The following is a 21,151-nucleotide window of genomic DNA, read 5'->3' as shown; positions in this document are numbered from 1 at the left end:
TATATTAAATAGGATTAGGAGATTATAATCTCTATATAAAAAAAATGTTGCTAACTTTATGAATTTTGAGATTGAGAGATCTGATAGCTTTAGTTTTTGAATTAGTTTTCGCAGTAAAGAAGTGTGTTTTTTTTTTTTTTTTTTTTTGATCAAAACAAAAAGAAGTGTGTTTTTTATATTGAGTTTCTTCCGATCTTTGAATTCTAGATAGTCACAAAAAAGGCTTCCATAAAAGGGTTTTTCTTAAGGAAACATTAATATTATTTTATCATAAGAGAATGCTCAGAATAGCAAAAGCAGAGGAGAAGAGACACTCGTGGAGATAATAGTAATAGACACAAAGGCACATTGGCACATAGCGACATAATTGAAAAGGACACAGACTAATCAATGTTTTTTTTTTTTTTTTTAAGACTAATCAATGTTTTAAAACTGATAATTGCATCATCAACCAACAAATGAAGAATACTGGAACTGAGGTCTGATATTCTGTGTTGACCCATCCACATATTGACAGGCCGGTGCTGCTCTTTGCGCCGGAAACTGAACAAGCTGATGTGAGAAACCATTGGTGTTACTGTTGTTGTTGTAGCCGTACATGTCCATGTTCTGCAACCCGTTAGTTCCTTGCGCCCAAAGTGCCCCGGAATAATCTTCCACGTTCATGTTGTTGATCCCAGTTCCTTGAGGAAAGCCAGAGTAATCTTCGACCTTGGAACAGTTCTGGTTAAACTGGTTTTGAAACATATTAACACAGTTGCTGTTGAAGCTGTTGTAGGGTATCATGTTCGTGCTTAGAAACTCATTCCTTCCAGTTTCTTGTCCCCCAAGAAAACTCGAGTACATATCATCCATGTTTGGATACTGGTACACCGTCAGTGAATTTGGAAGGGGAGCCAGAGATTGAGCTTGGTTAGGGAGTTGCTGTTGAAGATGATTCATCTGCGTCGGTTCTTGATTAGACATGTTCAAGTAACGCATACTCCTCTGTCTCTGAGATTCAACAACAGCTCGAAGCCTATCTTGCATTATGGTTTGCTTGCGTTCCAAGGATTGAATCAGCTCCGTGAGTTGCTCAACAGAGCAATTATCAAACATGGGATCCCAATCTGAATACTTGTAACTGGATTCAAGTTTCACTTTCTTCTTCTTGTTCTTCTTTTTGGGATCCTTGTTGACCTCCTCGAGAAACTTGTCAAGATCCCATTGTTTTATGCGTCGCTTCACCTCGCTTAACTGGCTGTACCTTAGAGCCATGTCTTTGACCTTCTCTCTGTCCTTAGGCCATGTTCTAAGCTCCCCGTCTGATCCGTAGCAGATGACGCAGACTTCGACCCCGCAGAGAATTGAAAGCTCCTCAGCTTTCTTGAAGACAGTCACTTGTCTTTTAGCTAAGCTTGCTTGCGGCTTTCAAAGAAGAAGCTTTCTGAAAAAGGGTTGGTCGAAATTGGGAAACTTTAGTGGTTTTCGACAAAGATGAAGACATCGTTATGTTTTGCGCATGTGATTGTGAATTGAATGAAGAGTTGTGATTATTGTTTACATATTTTCTTAATATATATAGAGAAGATACATTAGTTATTTTCCATTTTTGGTTATCAATGTCGAAGATCCTAAATGATATCTGTTAGATTCGATTCCCTTTTCTTGATCTGATTTTCCTTTTATTTAACCTCGATATGGAAAATGTTTTTCTTTTGGCTTAATAATTAGGAAAATCCTTACACATACAGATCGTGTGTGTAATGTATACATGCTACACAAGTACACAACAACCGCCTACGTTGAGAACTTGAGTATGATGTTATGCTTAATTTATTTTATCTAACTATACATGTATAATCTATATTGTATGTATAACTACTTTGAATTTTACTGACGCTATTATTATTTTAAATTAGCTTTAGAATTATTCTTTTTAATAAATAATAGCATTAAAATGGGATGTACATGTGATGTGATCGTTTAGTTTATGTTCTTCATTAAGTAAGTCAGTCTACAATCTATATTTCGGTATAAATACTTTGAATTTTACTAACATTGTCAATATACCCGCGCTTTCGTGGGTTATATACGAAGTTGGATATGAAATAGTATTTTGAGTATATTGTGTATTATTATGTTATAAAGTCGTATCGAATACATAAATTTGTTTAAAATTATTAACTAATAAGTTTATTCAATATTTTTTATATACACTCTTATGTAACTCTTTCTTAAGTATGAAAATTTTACCTAAATTTGATAAACGATCCAAACCAATACGAAATACAGGTTGAGGTTCGGGATTGGGAAAAAATACCTATTAGATTTTTTTGGACATGCAGGTCTCTGTTGGACTCTGGGTATCCAAAGTACCTAGAATGTTTTGTTCATATTGTGTATATTTGAGTAATTCATATATGTTCTGAGAATAAAAAATTATTGTAAATTTTGGATTCACGGTTTCTGTTACAGTTTAAGGTTTTGGGTAAAATTTCAAATTTTAAAAATATATTTAAAATATTGGATATTTTTGGTTCTCGGGTAAGATTTTGGTCTTTTAGATATTTAGTTATTTCTCGTATTTGTTTGATTTTGGGTATTTTCGTGTTTTGATTTTTTTTTGGCTTTTCGGATTATTTAGATATTTTTGTCCTAAATACTCGAACCGAGCTAGACTCATTACGTAGCCAAATTACATAGTAAATTTTACAGATACTTGAATTATTGACTCAAACTGACCTGGAACTAAAAAGAACCAATCTGAACCAAAAACAAAAAAAATTCAAATACCTAGTTGGATATAAATGTCCAAGACCCAAAAAACTTGGACCTGAAAGAAACCGATTTATATTTGACCGGAAGACCCGAATGCCCAAATCTAACCTTTCACTATATTTTTGTGCATTTTATAAAAGTTACATTTGTTCCGTTGGTGAAACTTAAGATTTATTTGAGAGGTTTTTGGCTAATTTAATAGTATAGATTTGTAGGTTTTTTGTTGAGCGGTAAAAAAAAGATTTGTTGGGGTTTTGATAATTTTAAACTTATCTTAAATACTAAATTGTTATATATCAATAAAATAAAATTAACATAATATATAATTTTTAAACTTATCTTAATTATTAAGTTAATGAGATATATTTAGAGAAGAGTATAATAAAGTGTATGTGATATTATATTTTGGTGAACCAAATTTATGTGGTCGTATATATATGGTATAATCTTTTTCGTTTACAAAAAAATATAGGTCCAATAAATAAAAGCTTTGACTAAATGATTGTTATAGAAATTTAAGGTAACATATTGTTTGTCCAAATCAAAATCAAAGTAAGACCAAAATATTATTAGTTAATGAAAAGGTCCAAACAACATTTTATAAGTAGATTTATTTAAACTCATTCTCTTTTAATAGTACTGATTAATTAACTTTCGAATGAATAATTTAAATAAATAATCGCATAAAGTGGGACGTAAATAAGACATGTGTTTAATTTTAATCATGTTGCTAAACTACAAAAAGAAAAAATAACTAGGTTTTGATCCGCGCTTTAAAAGCGCATGATTAATTATTTCGGTTTTATAGTAACAACAATTTTTTATTAGAATTTTAACATTTGCGTTTAGATGTCTATAACCTTTGTTATAGTATATCTTCTCAGTCAAAAGTGTGTGGCTTATTTAATTTTTCTGTAATATGTTAAAAAAAAATTTAAAGATGATATGTCTATTTAATTAGTATTTGTATTTTAAAATATAGAAAACACTTTCACTAATGAAAGTGTAATAATGATATGAATTGTCGATTTTAAAATGAAATTGAATTTCCTCTATCTTATATATATCATAGTCTAAAGAATGATAAGATTATAAACCCAATTAATTTTATTTATCATTATTGGGTTTTTATTGTAAAACTAACACAATTTTTTAAACATAATAATTTATTATATATTAAAAGCTTTAAAAATATTTTATTAATTTGATTTATATTTTAAATTTTTATATATTTGATATGGTTGGTAAATTTATTAACAATTAGTGGACTTAGTTTAAGGGTTATTAATTTTTCTAATGTTAATAATAATAGAGATTATATACAGTTAAAAAAAAAGATTTTTGGGATTCGGCTACCTTTTTATTTGTGTTTTGGTTACTTTTTGTATTTTAAATTTTCTTAAAAAGGAAATAATAGTGTATGCCAAATAATTTAGAAGGTCAAACAGTAATCCTTGCAAAATTCATGTAGAAAATATGTAAGTTGATATGTATTGTAGATATGATATCTTCTTAAACTTTAAAATTTTCCATATACTTTGGATTATTTCAGTTTATAATCTTGAAATTCATATCTACATATATATATATCAATAGGTAACTTAATCAAAAATTTGCAATATTTTATAGATCATAATCTGTTTTTAAAATCATAAAGTTAATAATATTTAGTGTTGCACAAGTTATTCATATGAATATATTCTTAGAAATTACGGAAAATTTCATGTTTACCATTTTCATGATACCACTTTTCATCTTTACCACCACTAAATGAACATTTTCAAAAATATATTCTTTATTAAGTAGCAAAATACTCTTATGCCCTTGTTATATATATATATATAATAAATCATTATTTAAATAACTAAAAAATAAAAAATGAAAAAAATTATGTTTTCGAATTATATTTTTTCAAATTTGAACTTTTTTATAATTTTTTTTGAATTTTTTTTTTCAAAATTTCTTTTTGAAAATCAAAAATTATGTTTGAAACTATATTTTCAAAATAAATTTTATTTTTTTAGGTATTTATTTATATATTTATTAGAAACCTAAATTTCACATTCCAAAAACTCTACTCTCCTCTTCAACTCTAAACCCTAAATCTAGATTAGTTAACCTTAGGAGTATAAGTGTTTTTTACCCTTTATTAAAAGTGAAGTTAAAAATGGTTAGTGTAAACATGAAAAGTGGTACTATGAATGTTGTATTTGTGGCAATTTCCCTAGAAATTATGCAAGTTATATATTTTTATATATATTCAAAATCTCATTAATTCTCATGTCAAAATTATGGAAGTTATATATTTCGAAATTAAGGAAGTTCTATATTTTGTTATATTTGGCTATTTTAAAATGAAAGCACAAGTTATTTATAGGGATATCATCATACAATTTGCAAATATTTTTAAAAATTAAAGATAAAATCGTGTATGATAACTGAAATGGGTTAAATACTTAAATTTGTTACAAATTAGTTAGTTAGATTATTCAAAAATAGTGTTAGTGTATAAGAATATTTTGTAAACGAAGAAAAATTCTATTTTGTTACAATTCAGTTAAGTCGATTATTCAAAAAATATTGTTAGTGTATAAAAGTATCTTGTAAACAAATAATAAATTCTATTTTGTTAAAGATAATTGATGAAAAACAAAACACTGTTTACTAAAAATATTTTAATTTGAAAAGACATGTAAAAATCTTTGCTAAAGATATTAGAGTGTTTAATATTATTTACTATATATTGAAATTAATAGTAAAATACAATTACAATATAAACATGTGAAATTTTTGTTTGATTTAAAAAAGGAAAATGATATACTAAGGTACCTTTTTAAAAAATTTATTGTTAGTGTATACTATGATATACCCAAAATATAATAATTTTGAAAACATATGTAAAAATCGTTTAAAAATTATGTATGGGTTAATTAGGTTGTTATGTACTCCTAGGATTCAAGGTGAAAATCCGTCAGAACCAAGAAATCAATATGCGAGTGGCAAGGAATTGTAAATACTGTTGAAACAGAAAACACCTCAAAAAATGATCTTCTGTTTTAAATAGTAGTGATAACATTTTATTCCAATAGAGAGATATAAAAAATTAGTTATACATCTGATATTTACCTAATCTCACAGGAAAAGAAAAACACTTATGAAATTCATTAATATGTAATTGGGTACGCATGTATCACGTCACAAGTTATGGCCGGGAAGCGAGGATCTCCGGACGGCGGTGATAGCCGGTGGGGTAGGTACAAAAGACTCGTCGTCCGTCCAATTTGAATTTGATTCTCCCCAATGCCTCAACATGCTTTTCCAGTTACACAATTTATCAATACAAGTCTTGAATCTTGGGTCCTTTACTCTTATTTTCCAGTGGCCGTCGGTGTAGTTTGCGGCCTCGGCTTGCCGGCGATCATATTCCAGCTGTGCCTTTTGCTTGGATCGCAAGTAACAGAATTGGTGAAGCTCCTACAAAACAACATCAAATATTTATCGTTAAAACAATATTAACATATGAAAGCCTTTTTCAAAAAAAAAAACAATATTAACATATTTTAAAACATTAAAAAAAAACTTATAGATTTACTAGTATGTGTTTTAGGATTCAAGTTCCATTGAAAAATATTTCATTTTCAAAATAAAATAAATTTAAAATGATTTAGATTTTGACCGGATCTACGTGTCCAGAACCTCTTAGTCATTAAAAAAAAAGTGATTTTGTAGTGGAAAATATTCTGATGATGCCATAGAACTTTTACATTTTTTCCGTTTTTGCCCTATGACACACATGCTAACATCTACCTAAGAAAAATGATGTGTTCATGTCTTAGAATTAGGGTTTAAGAAAAAGAGGTAGCATCATACCTTTGGCATTGCGTCGTGGACCATCCACCATCGTCGGTGAGCAATATCCGTCGCGAACTCAACGAATATGTCGGAGTTGAAGTTACAGTCATAGTCACGGTAACATAGCCACGGTTTCATTCCCAAGTAATGAAGAACATAAAGAATCGGAGGCTCTGCTCCAAACAATTCCGTTTTCTTGCGCCTCACGTCATCTTCATCCCCAACCCAAAAATGCTTCAAGAAATTCATGTGTTTCGGAATCCGATGCCACCATGTGAAGACCTCGTTTAAGTAACCCTGATCTCCACCGTTGTACGACTCAATCTCATTTATATGTTCCATCAAAAGCTCAAACGTACAGTTGCAAGGCTCGATCACCATAACTCCCGAGTTGAATAGGGTTCCATTGTTTCCTGTCGCTGAGATCTCAGGCATCGAGAACAAGAAGTCGATGTTTCTCAGGATTAAGAGATCAGCGTCGATGAAGATGATCTTGTCGTAATCAGTGAGTTGCCATAGTCGGAATTTGCTGTAGTTCCACTCGTTGTAAGCATCTTTCTCTGCTTTAGGGTTTCGAATCCTCTGTATCGTCCTGATTTGCCACCCCGCAGCTTCGAGTCCACTCCGGTGGTAACCGCTGATGTTGTCATCGACCAGGATCACGAGGTCTCTTGTTGAACCGGACTGTCTTATGCTCTGAGCCGCAGCAATTGCTCCACAGACGTAAACATGAGCTGAATGAAGGATGGTAGCGTAGGCTTCTCTTTTAGGGTTTCCTAAACTTGGTCTCTCTGTAGAATCCACGGAAGAACACTTAAAACTTATGATCATGACCGAGCACAGTCGGATGAAACATAACAAATGTTAAAGAGCTACTCCCTTTGTATACAAAAAGATTGATGTTTAAGGTTGTTCATACGTATTAAAAAAAATTAAATACTTACTTGTATCTATTACATTGTAGTTTTACTTTTAATTAGTTTTAAAGTTTTATGTGTTTCCTAATAAAATTTAACCACTAAAATTTACATGAATCTTTTAGCTTTAAAGTAATTAATAGCTAAAATATCAATCTTTCAAATACAACAAAAAAACCTAGAACATTAATCTTTTAAATATGGAGGGATTAAAAGTAGCTTAAATCCCAAGTTATCAAATTTTGATTGACCTAAAAATGTTTATGCCACCTAAATATCAAATCCGGCTCTGCTTAACATCATCTATATTCAAATTGAAACAAGTTAGGGAATATTTGTTTCACCTTTGATGCCGAGGGGAAGAGAGAGCTCACAAGAACCTATAGGAAGCTGAAGCTTGTCTCTCAAGGTATCAAGATTAGGTTTATATAACCAAACATCGCCTCTCCGAGACACAAGATCCTTACACCGAAACAGATTCGGAATCGGAAAGCATCTAGAGACAAACAACACGTGACCTCTGAAAAACCCTTTTGCCGAAGCGGCCACCGTCGCTGCCGCCAGCTGCAGATGCAACCTCCCGACGTCTCTTGACCAGTTCCCTTCGTTCCGACAAGGAAGCTTCACGACGATCAGATCGAGTCTTCTTGTAGGTACTTTGATCTTTGGGAGATCAGGACAAACAGGAACCTCTGTTTCTTGCTCCTCATCGATCCACTCTGGGTAGAGTGCGTCCCAAGTCACGTTCTTATCTGCATAGTCCAGCTCCAGTACGACAACGTTTTCCTCATCCTCGTTTTCTTTAGTCTTGGCTAACTCTCTCCACCGTTGGATCTCGTTCGAATCGAAATTCAAGACACCGATCGTATGGCCTTCTTGGACGCTCTCAAGGGTTTTGGTCACATCGTCCCAATTTATGTCCAGGTCTGAAACATATCTTGAATCTTGTCTTCTCCATATCCATCTAATTTCCACACATGGTCGTATTAATATACACAAACCAAAACTTCTATGGTTTTGAAGAAATAAAAAATATAACCGGCACTTGAATCACTAAAGGAAAGTCATAGAAGAAGAAAAGTGATAAATTGAAAAATTATATTTCAAAAGATATTAAAATTGTATTGAACAATATGAGGTCAATATTGTTATATAAAAGAGTTTACCTAGAAGAAGAGTGGGAAAGGGAATGATGATAAACTTCAGGGGAATAGATGATGGTGAAGAGAGTAGCCAATAGAAGGATAAACAAAATAATCTTTACGATCTGAAACTTGCTGCAACAACAATTACTGTTTTTGTCTCCTGTCGGAAAATTGATGACATTAAAAGGTTTCACCATATCCGGTCTGCCACCGCCTTTGCTGTTTCTCCGGAATCTTCTCTTGCATATTGCTTCACTGCTTAAAAGTTAAAACAACACACACATACAAACCTTTTGACATTTATTTTGTATATTGTATGCTTAGTGAGAGTAATATGTGCTTACATGGAAGCGGAGAGGCGACGCCTAGAGTCTCCGCCGGTTGCGGCCGTGGCTGCAGTAGCGGCGGGGGGACTTGCCATATAAAATTGGTGGATAGAAACACTAGAATTGGACAAGGGAGAGGAGAGGGCAATATAGGTGAGACATAACGTCTCTTTTAATCTTCTTATATTATATATTTCAATATTTTTGTTTTTGTGGAGATAAGAAAATGCATATTGCACACCCACCTTTTCTACTAAAATATTTTTAATTTATATGTTTTAAATTGTGTATATATAACATGATTTTCAGTAAAGTCCAATATGCATTGTAAAGCACTTAATTATAAGCTAATCTGTTGATGTATATATCACTATATATATATTGCACGCTTTGATTGAAATATTATGGATAACATTTTCCATTATGGATAATATTGCACGCTTTGATTGAAATTCCATTCTCAGTTTGAAACTTTCTTGGATTGATATATGTCCACCAAACTTTAATCATTTCTTTGTAAAGAACACAAAAACATATTTTCAAAATAATAATGATTTAAACAAAATAAGATACATTAAAAAATAATTTTAAAATGTATCAAGGCCACATACATCATTTAATTAAGCAAAAATAAACCTGAAAGGTAAGTCATTGTTTATTTTCTTCATTTTGAGAACGTGGAGTCGTGATTACTGTTAACACTAGACATATAAATAAAACAATTGTTTTAAGTTTAAAATTTTCTGGTTTCGACTATTTGAAACATAATCAAAACATATTAATGATAATTCAAAAAAAATCAAAACATATTAATGACGTATTCTAATAACAAAGCAACCGTTACCATTAACAAACAAAAACTGATAATACTAAAAATGATACATAACGTGTTGTTAAGCCTTGGTGACAAAGTAAGGTGAAGATAAGGTAACACAAGAAGACAGCTAGCACAATAATACATTGATTCATGGCTTGCAAGGTTCAGAGGTCCTTTCAAGAACTGCTTCCACCAAACCTTCTAGTGTTTTGAATTTGTATTTATTTATTGATTTAATCACAATATATACTAATCTTGATTATGTGGCTTAACTAACTGAGATTAGTGTAGGAACAACTACCGCTTAATCAGTGTAAGCTTATATTATATTCTGACAACTTATGAATAATGTATGAATATCTTAGCTAGATAAAAACGAAAAATCTAACTTCTTGGTCGTTGGCAAAAGCAAATAAAATATAAGAAAAGGAACTTGGTCAATGAGGAATTGATGACTAGATTCATATGAACATAATAAGATTTTCTTTGCGGTAGACTGTCACGTCTTTTTGGCCGATGGAGATACATTTGACGCATAAAGTTTAGAGAATGTCGTATATGTGAATAACAAGTATATGACCTAGATGATGGACATGATAAAGTAATTGATTAAATCGGAAAATGGTATGTATGAGATTAAATAGTCTTATTAATTAACTTCTAAGCTTCATTAAAACTTGGAAAGACAAAGATAGGGAGGGACATGTGTCAATCAGAGGACTGAAGGGATAGCTGAACCTGAACACATAGAAGAAGATGGGGAGTTGAAAGTGCAAGAAATGTTTTTGATAGGAGCCTTGCACCCATCGCTACGTATGATTCATGATATTATTATATAATACAATCTTTTATTCGAATCTTAAAAATGGTGTTTCTTCATTTGTGTTCATAACTTCATACTGTATTAATATTAGGCACATACACATCTACGTACGTTCGGATGAACGTGTTGTTGACAAGCGACATTGTATATTTGTATTGGAAGCGAAGCGAAGGAAATGTATTTTCGTATGTTTTACGTCTTTCCTCTCCAAGGGCCTACAATTTCACCAAATAGTTTATTTTTTCTTTATGTGGCTCCGTATTAAATCTTAATATTTCCAAGATAATATACTGATAGTGATAGATTACAAGTTAACTAGGTGATACCCGCGCCCTGTCAGAGTGAATGGATTAAAAGAGATTATAACTTTTAATCTATAGATATTAGAAATGTAAAAGTCATAGTCACAAGATTACATGTTATATAATGAGTTGAGACCCACCATAAATATTTTGCTTGCGAGATCGAATTTGTAATAAAGGTTTGGGAAAAAGAATGTGATGAGTAGATGTGATCAAAACAACCTATTTATATATACGATGAGGAAGGATTAGATTTCAAATGATAAAGTCGTATGTGATTAATTATATAAAACATTCACAAATTCATTAACCAAAACTTGCGCTCCAAGATTATCGCCCAAATTACCTTAACAGACCATATACCCTATTGATCACGTAATTTGCTGTAAATAAAAAGATTTCATTCTTAAACTTATTTTACATACAGCCACTGATCACGCAAATTCAGTAGTGAAAAGAAAAATAATTTAAAGATTCGATAAAGTTAAGAACACAAGGATTCAATTGATGTAACTCGTTTAAAACGTATATAATGAATTGACCACAACTCTTTTAAAAAGAATATAGTATTTTTTTGTCAACATTAAAAAGAATATAGTATAATCCGATAAAAATGTAAAGATTTGATAATGACTTGTGCATGATGAAATAATGTATGAAAATATTTATGTTATATAATAATAAATATGTGTGATATAATTTAATTTTACAATACAATATAAATTTTTTAAAAATTATAATACATGTACAGTAGAACTTCTATAAATTAATAATCGATAAATTAATAATCTTTATAAATTAATAAATTTTTTCGGTCCCAATTTAGGCCGGTTCAAAATTTGACACAAATCGATAAAATAATAAGATAATAATTTTTTAGAAAATGAAATTCTATGTAAATATATGGTCCCAATAAAATTGTAAATTAATAAGTTATATGTATACATATTTTATATAAGTAAGAACATATTATTATATTATTTGTTTTATATTAACAATGGAATTATCTTTATATTTTCTTAACACTTAATATATTTTTGATGAAATTTAGTAATATTATATTTAAAACCACATTTAAGTTCTATATAATATATATTATATACACCAAATAATATAATAAAATTAATATAAATGTCAAATTTCAAAAAATAACATTAATGTCTATACACTGAAATCAAATATTTTTCCTATCTTAGAATAAATATATCATAAAATAAAAAATCTAAATAAGAATTTTTTTGTAAATTAATGTCTCTATAAATTAATAAAATTTCAAATTCCTAATTTAGTTATGATAAAGATACAGTGGTATCATGCCTCACTCTTAATTAATAATTAGTATTCAATGTGTCATATATATTCCTTAACGAATATACAAAATTATAGGAGGTTCAAATTAAAAGTCCATATATGGCAATGCTAATTTACGTCTCATTATTGCTCATAAATTAATCACTATAATTTAGGCAAAATGTATTTATGAAAATTGGTTATGAAATATTACCAAATGGCCAATAGTTTTCCAAGGTTATATACGTGAAGATTTAATATACCATTTACATATATGATTGGGCCAACCTTTAATTTAAATTGATATAAAGAACTCTTATGATTTACAGTACGACCATATCAATTATATAATATAATTATTTTGTATATATTTATATACATAATATAATTATTTTTTTTGTAATTGTAAGATCATAATAAATGAGTGTTAAAAAAATATATAATTATTTTTATAGACAATATGATCATATCAACTATATAATATTAATGTTTTGCATATATATTTATATAACTATTATATAGTTATTTTTTTTTGCTATATAGTACAGCTATATCAACTATATAATATAATTATTTTGTATATATTTATAAAAATATATAACTATATAATTTAGTTTATATCAAGGCGGCTTATATGGACATTGTAAACATGTTCTATCTAAGTTTAATATACAAACATAACCATGATAAAAAAATCGTTGATACAACTAATGATTACAAATTTCTAATAAGGTAGGTTTATAACAATGGCAATACATGTAATTATTCTAGTAAAAAAAAACTTTTAGTTAAAGAATGTGAGAAGAGCTCTTGTGATAACACGTAGAAAATAACATTTTGGTTAATAACACATGACTGCAAGGTTAATTTATAGGAATGCTCCTCTTTTAATATAAGAAGGAAGCATATTTTAGAGTTGTTCATATACTAACCAGGATCAAAAATTTCGTTGTTTAACTTCCAGAAGTTTGAAACACACAAAACATCAATTTACTATCGAAAAAGTTGGCTCATCAATGATTTTTTCAACAACATATGCATTATACGGCGTTTGGATCCAACTTGCTAATACAAACAACGACTCATATCATTAGACTATATAAATTTTGATCGTTTAATACGACACTTAACTGAATCAAAACGGTCCAATAATTTAAGAAAACATATATTTATATCAAATCAACATATATTTATATCACAATTACTATAGTGAACAACCAAAGAAATATGATGAAAACAGACAAGCCACCGAAGTGTATGAATTTGATAGCACACATAGAAGACTAACTAACAGAAAGAACAGAGTACGTATTTTCCTTAGGACAGCGCCAACACTAAACAATATTCCATTTTCTTGAATGAACTCATTTTGAACTTTTGGAGCATTACCTTTGTAAATCAGTTTTGTGATTCATCAAAGCATGCAATACTTCTACTTTGCAGAAAAATATACATCTTTTATTTATCCATCTCGGTCGTGTTTTCGTAGTTATCCCGTCCTCTATGTTAAGCAAACAATGGTACAAGTACTACTTGAATAATCTCGTAGATGAAATCTGGAAGAGATACCCCATTCTTAATAGTTTAACTAGACCCTGGCCCGCGCGGATATGAATTTTCAATTTTTAATTATTTATTTTATTAAATGATGTATTTATAATATTCGTTCATATTATATTCCTTAAGTAAATATTTTTTTTTGAATCTTAAACTATCTATTTTTTTTACGAATGTGTGATATCATATAAAAAATATAAAAAATGAGTATAAAGTTAATTAGATAATTTTAAAAACAGAAATTTTTCTTTCGTGTATGATATCATATAAATAATGATCCGCCCAGTTAACAAAAATCATGATTATTTTATGTGTAATTTTTTTTATTTTGACCATTTCCTTAAAACTATATTAAATTTTACATATTTTAATTAGAATATTTTTAATATCTTTACCTTTTTATTTGAAATGCAACTCAATATTTTTTAACAATTATAACAAAATATTTAAAAAATATTTTTAGAATTTGTTTGAAAAATATGAAAATTACATTTTAAATTAAAATTATCCTAAAATATGATAAGTTTTGATGTAAACGAAAACTCAAATTATGTCAAAAATAAGGATATTCAATGATAATAACAATTTTAATTGATTATTTTTAAAAAAATACATTTACAAAAATATTATTTGAAAGAAAATTCATTTATCTTTCAATATAAAATGAAAATATTATAATTAAATAATAAAAAATATAAATAAAAACCATAAATTTTGCAAATGACAACTTAGTTATATTATGTTAAAATTTTCTTTCTAGCAATTTATCAAATGACAAATGAGTTATGAGCAAATAATACCATATAATTTTTAAAAACATAGCCATTCTTAAATATTTTTTGAATAAATAATTATTTTTAAATTTAATCAGCTGAAAATAATATCCGTACAATTGTGTGAGTCAAATTCTAGTTTTATTGATGCATGTTATATATTAGTGTTGCATGTTTTAGGTAACATTCTAATGATGCACGTTTTTAAAAATCTCCTTTATTAAAATTATGCACGTAAGAATAACCCATGAGTTTTTTTGGTTGATTAAATGACATTATGTCCAAATTTTTTTAAGGATATTTCATTAAGGTAACTGAAAAAGACAAACAATAAAATAGGAAGTTTAATTTATTTAATCATATTTAATTAATGTAACTGAAAAGACAAGTAATAAATTAGGCAGTTTTATTCGTTTTAGGATATTTCATAAATGCAACTGAAAAAGACAAGCAAAAAAAAAGGAGTTTAATTAATGAAGTAAGAACATTTTCAAATGGGTACTTCTATTTTAATAATATAGATTATATAGCAGACTTTAATAAAATATAACATATGTTAAAATCATACATTTTGAGATGTATCAAAAAATTGAATAATAAATATGTACTAGGTGATTACTCGCGCCCTGCGCGGGGTGAGTGGCGCGGGGTGAGTGACTAAAAGAGATTTTTTAATCTATTGATATTAGAAATTTTAAAATTATAGGCACAACTATTGGATCTAATGATATATATCGAACGGAAGTGTGCATGTATATATAATGTAAGCTTAATTGTTTCTTTTTTGAAAAAACTTGTGTAATTGGTTATGTGTAAATTAAATATATTTATGTAAAATATATATAATAGTATGAAATAACTTATATTAATTTATTATGAATTTAAGACAAAACAAAACATAGGAAATAAGATTATTGTTTTCATAATAAAAATTATGATTATAATTTTTAAAAAAACATATGTAATAGAAAAATAAAATACGAAAAAACAAATTATAAGGAAACAAATAAAAAACTGATAAAACCAAAATGCCGCGAAAAGGGTCTTCAGAATTGATGGTTTGTGATCCTATAGATAGAAATAATTAAGAATTAGTTTGCTAAACTAAACATACCTACTTACCAAATTCACTAAACGAACTGATATATCAATATATCTACTGGCTTTAAGAATTAGTTTACTCTGATATGTAAATATTTGAACTCAATTACTTTACTAAGAATTAGTTTACTCTGATGTTAGTCACTTTCTCATCTCCTATTATTAGTTCGGATTTCTGGAACCTTGATCCAACTTTTGTCTTCCCCTTGCAGATAAGTTTAACACGAATTGGAAATAAAGGTTTGAGAAGACTCAATTCTGCCAACATAGTATGATTACCCATGCCAAAAATTTGTATAAACTTTTTGTGAGATCTTTTAACCGAGGTGATGTGCATAGGTTTAATATCTATATATATAAAAAATATGTTCGCCTCACTCCTGCTTTGCCACGTGGAAAATCGATGCCTGACATGTCAACACGTGTCCCAGCTGTATTAAACGCAGCACTTCATTTAATCTGAAAATTTGTTGGGCTTTTATCGTTAGGGGAATATCTATAGTGTTTTGGGCTACTATTTTCTGATTATGTATGCGGCCCGTCGGCCCAACCTCGATAACCCTAAATCTAATGAAGTAAAGAAACGTAAGTCGTCTCTCTCCTTCTTTTTGTGGCGCTTGGAAACGTCTGAGCTTCTTCCAAATCTCTGAAACGTAGGTCATCTCTCTCCATCTCATTTAACATATTTATAATACTTATGTTTTTTAATATCACTGTAAAAAAGTATTTTATTTATTAACTCCATTAAAATATTAACAGTTAGCCATTAAACTAAATTATTTTAACAAAACAATTAAACAACCACAAAATGAAAGCTCACGGAGTTGTTATAATATATATTAGCCGACCATTTTTTCTAATTGAAACTGTACACACACATAAAAAACTACACCAGTATTATATAATATTCAACTTTTTTCAGATTAGATGTCGTTCTAATTTTTTCACACTAATTAAGAAAAATGTTAAATGTTTCGTTTACCCCTATTTAGTTATTTAAAACTTATTGATTCTTTTCTACTATTATGTAAGGATTAAACAAAATTAACACATATTAATTTGAAAGCATACAACCTCACTCACACCACATCTAATTTTTCATGCGGTTGACCTGTGGTAATCATTTCCTCGCACAGATCATTTTGTAAAGCAAACAACACTAACACATATTAGTTCCAAAGCAAATCTAAGACACTACCAATAAGAGCTAAAACGTATTTTCTCCATGCCCAAACATCTTAACAACCATAAACATTATTATACATTTTTTCAAATCCTAACATAAAACACATGCAAAAAAAAATATACAATAATATAGACATATACATCATACGTAAATTATATTCCGCCCGTAGGGCAGGCCGATCCTAGTGTACTATACATAACGGTAATCACGATTTGACAATTAGTATTTAGAATCAAAAGATAAAAAAAGCGTAGAGGCTAATTGAAAAACATAATATTTGTACTTCCTTATTTACAAATATTAATTGATCTGAATGTGTACTAAGTTGATCTGATGATAATTCTCATATATTCTTTTAATCTTCAATGGCATATAATAATACAATTAGGTTAACATTATATATACTATTTTTATGTATTATATGTTTTTTTTTTACATATTTATAAAATAATAAATATATATATTGAATATTTAAAATATAGTAACTATTACATATATAATTAAATTGGTGTGAACATAAATAAATTCCATTAATCCAAACAATCACTTTTTCTATTTTATATGGTATATAATTAAATTTAAATGACACTAACATATATATATATATATATATATATAATAATAATTTTAATATTGATATATATATATATTAAATGATGTTTTCTACTCATTAAGTTTTTTGATCATTTGTATATTTTTATAACAAAAACTTTAAATCCGGATTTTCTACAAACAGTAGCAGAAGCTTGGAATTGCTCAGATACTATTTATCACTCTCGTGTAGCTTTATCTAGCTTTCACAAAAAGTTGAAGGCTCTTAAGGAGGCTCTGCGATTGCTGAATAGAACTCATTATGGAGATCTCCCAAACAGAACAAAGCAAGCTTATGAGGAACTTTGTGAATGTCAAAATCAGGCACTTCTTGACCCGGGACCAGAGACCTTTGCGAGAGCAGCAGCTGCTTCAGAGAAGTGGAACCATTTGGCTCGCATTGAAGAGAAATTTTACAGGCAAAAATCTTGTGTAAGATGGCTTCAAGCAGGAGATCAAAATACGAAATACTTTCACAGAATAGCACAGGCCCGAGCAGCTAGAAATATGATCAGAAGTTTGGTCAATGCTCAGGGAGTTGTTCTTACGTCTCAGTCTGATATTAAGCGGGAGGCCGTCGCTCATTTCCAGAATTTTCTGCAAACCCAGGATCCCACTACTGTCGATATCTCAGTAGATTACCTTCGGAGCCTGCTTACTTACCGATGTTCGACAGAAACTGCTTCAGGCCTTGTTGGACCAGTCACTGCTCATGAAATTGTGAAAGCTGTACAAGCTTTACCTAATGATAGAGTCTCCGGACCTGATGGCTACACTAAGGAATTCTTTATTGCAGCCTGGCCAGTAGTGGGAAGAGAGTTTACTGCTGCTATCCAATCCTTTTTTCTCTATGGATTTATGCCGAAAATAATTAATGCCACTATTCTAGCCTTGGTCCCAAAGACAGAAGATGCTCTCACAATGAAGGATTACAGACCCATTTCCTGCTGTAATTTACTCTACACACTACAAGAAAAAATGCTTTTCTTAGCGGTCGAATAACGCTATCTATGGATACGATAGCGGTTTTTGAAGCGCTGTATCATCGCCCGTCATAATAGCTCAGGCACATTAGATAACAGTTTTTCGCGTTGCTATCTTATTGTCATATACTATAGCGTTTGTTTGTATGCAATTAAATATTCTTTAATAGCGTATTTTTTGTTATTATTGACATGGTTAAAAATAAAAATACAATAAAAATATTTATTTTTTTATATATCATTGAAATTGCAATTTAATTAAAACTGATTTATATATTAAAATTAAATTATAAATGAAATTGAATTACAAATTATTCATAATTAAAACTGGTTCACATATAAAAATAAATCAAAATTAGTTTAAATGTAAACCCAAAAAAATAAACCTTAAAAGCTAAACCTAAAAAGAAACCTAACTCCTCGTGCCTCCACCTCTCCGCCTCCGCCTCGTCTGTTTGTTTACACCAGCCACCTCCTTCACCGGATCTATCAACCACCATCACAAACTCCTTCGCATCGACGCTTCAAACCACGCTGTTAGCTACGCCATCTGCTGTCCTCCTCCATCCTCCACCACTTCTCTTTCCCGTTTCATCATCTTCTCACACCACCATTTCTCTTTACCATGTCATCGTCCCACCGTCTTCCTCCGCCTACAGAATCCGGCGTAGCTAGTCCCCATCCGACTCCACTCCTTCGTTATCCACTACTTCTTCTCCCTAAACAACAACAAAACATTTCAACCAAACTTGAATCCATGTTTCAGGGTCACTGTAGAAAGCAATTAAACGTATGGAATTGAAGAATGGAAAACATGGATACTTTGGAGACATAGAGGTTACGAGAGATGGCGATTGAGAGAGATTGAGAGACATAGAGTTTGACAGACATGGCGACTGGGATTGAGAGATACAGAGGTCGAGAGAGATGGAGAATGTGAGAGATGGGAGAGATAGAGAGAAAAACTCTTGATATCCTCACCATTGGATAAGATTTTATCAATGGTAGAGATTAAAAGTTGGTTATCCTCGCCAACATTTATCATCCAATGAGAAATAAGACTGATAAAATGAGAAGGGAAAGATCTTGTCCATTGGATTGAATCCAATCTAACAGACGAAAATGACTAGCTAATCAGATTTTTTTTTTTGTTAGAGTTTAGGGTATGTATAGTACAAATGTAAATAAATTTAAGATTTATATATAATTAGTGTAAAGTATATATGTAAATAAATTTAATAAGTGTTATGATTTGAAACCATGATATTTGATGTATTAAGTTTGAAAAGATTAGATTTGAAGTTTGGAGTTTAAAATAAGGGATTATGTATATGGTTTGAGGGTTAGAGGTTTAGGGTATTGATTTAGACTTGAGATGAATTTTTGAAAAATATTAATTTTAAGTTTATATTTAAGAATTGAAGTTTAATTTAAGATATGATGTTAAAATAGTAGAGTTTAAAAGTTTGTGTTTAGAGTTTAAAAACTTGTTTAGGGTTTAGGGATTTAAAATACCAAACATAACGTTTTTAAATGTGTTTTGCTATTAAACATAAGTTTACATATAAAACCATGTGCTATCATAGCGTTTCCAATTATGCCGCTCTATCATAGTGTTTCCAAAAATACAAACGCTATCTAAAACTAACGGGTATGTCAACCATAGCAGAAAGTGAAAAAATGTTATCCTCTACTACTATCAAAACTCATTTTTCTTGTAGTGACAAGGTTATTTCTAAGATCCTAGCCACAAGACTCAGGACTATATTTCTGGAAGCTATCGAAGCTAATCAATGTGCTTTCATTGAAGAGAGACTTCTATTGGAAAATGTTTTACTGGCCTCGGAATTTGTAAATGGGTATCACAAAACTAAAGGAAAGCCTCGATGTGTGGTGAAGTTTGATATAGCCAAGGCTTTTGATACAGTTAAATGGTCGTTCATTGTCTCAGTTCTCCAAGCCATGGGATTACCAGCGCAGTTTATACATTGGATCAGACTCTGTATCTCTACAGCTGCTTTTTCTGTTTCAGTTAATGGCAGTCTAGAAGGTTTCTTTACTAGCGCTAGAGGTATCAAACAGGGCTGTTCACTATCTCCTTATCTTTATGTCATTCTCAGCAATGTTCTATCCAAACTTCTCAATCAGGCAGCAGAGGCAAGGGAATATGATTACCATCCGCAATGTGCAGGGGTCAAGCTCACTCATCTTAGCTTTGCTGATGACATATTGGTGTTCTCGGATGGTACTGCTAGCTCACTTGCAGGGGTCATGGGTGTCATGGGAAGGTTTGCGAAGATATCTGGTTTGCACATTAATGTCATGAAGTCCTCGATTTTTGCTTCTGGAGTCAATCTTTCACCTCTTCTCGATGCGGCAATAGAGATGGGGATCAGTGTAGTCACACTGCCTATACGATACTTGGGAATGCCTCTAACGACAAAAACGCTAACAAGCAGTGACTATGAACCTTTGATTGACAAGATCAGAAGACGGATGCTTTGCTGGTCAACCAGAGCCCTATCTTATGCAGGGCGATTACAACTGATCAAGACGGTAATCTCTAGTATGGTGAATTTTTGGAGTTCAGTATATATTCTGCCTGCGAGATGTCTGGATACGATAGAAAGCATGTGCAGTAATTTTCTCTGGTCTGGAACTCCCAATCAATGCCACAAGGCAAAGGTTAGTTGGGAAGAAATCTGCTATCCTAAAGAAGAAGGAGGAT

At 30.3% G+C, this 21,151-nt stretch overlaps 2 protein-coding genes across 3 annotated transcripts; both read right to left on the bottom strand.

Annotated features, from left to right (window-relative positions):
* Positions 1–107: 107 nt before the first annotated feature.
* Positions 108–4,524, bottom strand: LOC106393501 (agamous-like MADS-box protein AGL103). Its single transcript, XM_048744542.1, is given in 2 exon segments — positions 108–1,404; positions 1,406–4,524. Coding segments are annotated over 2 exon segments (1,038 nt in total). The 5' UTR covers positions 1,487–4,524; the 3' UTR covers positions 108–447.
* Positions 4,525–5,792: 1,268 nt separating this feature from the next.
* Positions 5,793–9,219, bottom strand: LOC106391020 (UDP-glucuronate:xylan alpha-glucuronosyltransferase 1). 2 transcript variants are annotated; one of them, XM_013831587.3, is made up of 5 exons: positions 9,019–9,219; positions 8,696–8,932; positions 7,874–8,493; positions 6,631–7,403; positions 5,793–6,234 (listed from the first exon to the last, which is right to left on the bottom strand). In XM_013831587.3, exons 1-5 carry the CDS (start codon positions 9,093–9,095, stop codon positions 5,956–5,958), a joined length of 1,986 nt encoding a protein of 661 aa, XP_013687041.2. In that variant the 5' UTR covers positions 9,096–9,219; the 3' UTR covers positions 5,793–5,955. The 2 variants fall into 2 exon arrangements, with proteins under 2 accessions (XP_013687041.2, XP_013687042.2); XM_013831588.3 differs by having other exon boundaries at positions 8,696–8,929; positions 9,019–9,214.
* Positions 9,220–21,151: the final 11,932 nt, after the last annotated feature.

This window comes from Brassica napus, chromosome C1, assembly GCF_020379485.1.
Source record: "Brassica napus cultivar Da-Ae chromosome C1, Da-Ae, whole genome shotgun sequence".
Taxonomy (NCBI): Eukaryota; Viridiplantae; Streptophyta; class Magnoliopsida; order Brassicales; family Brassicaceae; genus Brassica; species Brassica napus.
The sequence above is the reverse complement of the archived record's forward strand: the minus strand, read 5'-3'. Positions and strand labels throughout refer to the sequence as shown.